This window comes from Lotus japonicus, chromosome 6 (genome assembly GCF_012489685.1).
Source record: "Lotus japonicus ecotype B-129 chromosome 6, LjGifu_v1.2".
Taxonomy (NCBI): Eukaryota; Viridiplantae; Streptophyta; class Magnoliopsida; order Fabales; family Fabaceae; genus Lotus; species Lotus japonicus.
The window spans coordinates 29,640,527-29,642,481 of NC_080046.1; the positions used below are offsets into that span (position 1 = coordinate 29,640,527).

Genomic DNA, 1,955 nt, shown 5'->3' on the forward strand with positions numbered 1-1,955 from the left:
GTCTAGATAAATGTAAGTTTACTGTAAGAAGCTCTTTGACCCGACTTTCTTTGTCTAGACTGAGGCTAAAGTATCATTTCCTCATATTAAATTCCCACATTGCCAGAATACGGTATCAACATCTTTTAACACATGACTTTTCAGGGTTTGATCTCGTTACATCACCGTACATCAATCTAGCTTGCTTAGACCAACACATCATTTTAAAAAAAAAAGACCAACACTTTATGATGAATGTGGCTTAAATTTTAATAATAATAAAAATATCAATAATTATTTATTCACACCACAAAATGAGGTGGAAGAAGGGAGAGATAGGAAGAAAAGAAAAAGTAAGAGTGAGAAAGTATAAGATGTGATAGATGATAAGAGGAGAGGGATAAAAATAAAAATAGGTGGAAATGAAGTGTATAAAAAAAGAGGTGTGTATAATATAAAATCATTAAATATTAATATTATATTTCCTACCTACGTCAGCAACGCAACCCTTCACTTTCTCAGTCTTATTCATTTATTCAGCTGTGATTTAAACGTCCCATCACCAATCTCTCTCTGAAAATTTTCCCCAATTTTTTTCTCTCTCACTCTTCAAACTTGAATCCAAACCAAACAAGATCACCCTCTCCTCATGATTTCTCGGTTCTCAGTACACAAACCAGAAACCCTTTCCCATGAAAAAATCTTCCTCAAACTCTAACAAACCCTCATCATCATCACTCACTCACACACATCACTCTCATTCACAGTTACCAATTCACAAACCTCGTCCCTCACACTGAACAGGCAGTGAAATTGAACAAACAACATAAAAATCCCCAAATTGAACCTACTCTGGTAGGTTCCAGAAGCTTCTCGATCAATCATGGAATCAGCATCAGGAGGAGCAACCGCACCCGCACCTGCACCTTCAGAGGGACAATCAACCGTACCTTCTGCTATACCGGCAGCCACCGCACCACCACCACCTGAGGGATCATCGCCGGCGCCACCGAGCCGTTACGAGTCGCAGAAGCGGCGAGACTGGAACACGTTCCTGCAGTACCTGCAGAATCACAAGCCGCCATTGACACTGGCTCGATGCAGTGGCGCGAACGTGATTGAGTTTTTGAAGTACCTTGATCAGTTTGGGAAGACGAAGGTGCACGTGTCCGGGTGTCCGTACTTCGGGCACCCAAACCCTCCGGCTCCCTGCGCCTGCCCGCTTAAGCAGGCGTGGGGCAGCCTTGACGCGCTGATCGGACGGCTCAGGGCGGCCTATGAGGAGAACGGAGGTCGCCCTGAGTCGAACCCGTTCGGCACGAGGGCAGTGAGGATTTACCTTAAGGAGGTTAGGGAAGGACAGGCTAAAGCTAGAGGGATTCCTTATGAGAAGAAGAAGCGAAAGAGGTCAGCCGTAACCGCAGCGGGGAGTAGTAGTGGCGGTGGTGGTGGTTATAATGATAGCTGTCCAGTTTCTGTTGCAAATAGTGGCGGTGCTGCTGGTGGTGGAACAGGTGACACCACCACTGTTGGTGGCGATTCTAGTGCTAGTCTAACTTCTACAACTAGTGTTGCTACTAGCACAGTATCGTAATGTTAATTTTAATATTTTTTATTAAATTCTCCCTATTTGTTTCATTAAATCTAGCTATTTATCTATCTTTAGTTTTGACCTAAGTAAATTAACTGTGAGTCTGTGACTGTGAGTATGGCTTATAATTAAGTTACATACTTATTATTAAAATATGGTTATGGAAATTAACTAACTATTAAGCACATCATTCCCTCTTTCATTATGACGTACATCTCATTTTTTTTGTATCATCTTGATGAAGTTCCAGTTACTGGTTTGCAATTGGATCACAATTTGGGGAAGTTATTGGAAAGATTGATGGGAAACAAAAATCAGAATGATGTCTTTTATATTTGTCATTCTGCAAGCAAAACAGTGTAGTTAGATAGATGGGAAGCTACAT

At 41.7% G+C, this 1,955-nt stretch overlaps 1 protein-coding gene across 1 annotated transcript; it reads left to right on the plus strand.

The window, feature by feature from the left end:
* The first annotated feature begins 521 nt into the window (after nucleotides 1–521).
* Nucleotides 522–1,661, plus strand: LOC130726547 (protein LIGHT-DEPENDENT SHORT HYPOCOTYLS 5-like). Its single transcript, XM_057577830.1, has one exon. The coding sequence runs from the start codon at nucleotides 863–865 to the stop codon at nucleotides 1,571–1,573; it is 711 nt and encodes a 236-aa protein (XP_057433813.1). The 5' UTR covers nucleotides 522–862; the 3' UTR covers nucleotides 1,574–1,661.
* Nucleotides 1,662–1,955: the final 294 nt, after the last annotated feature.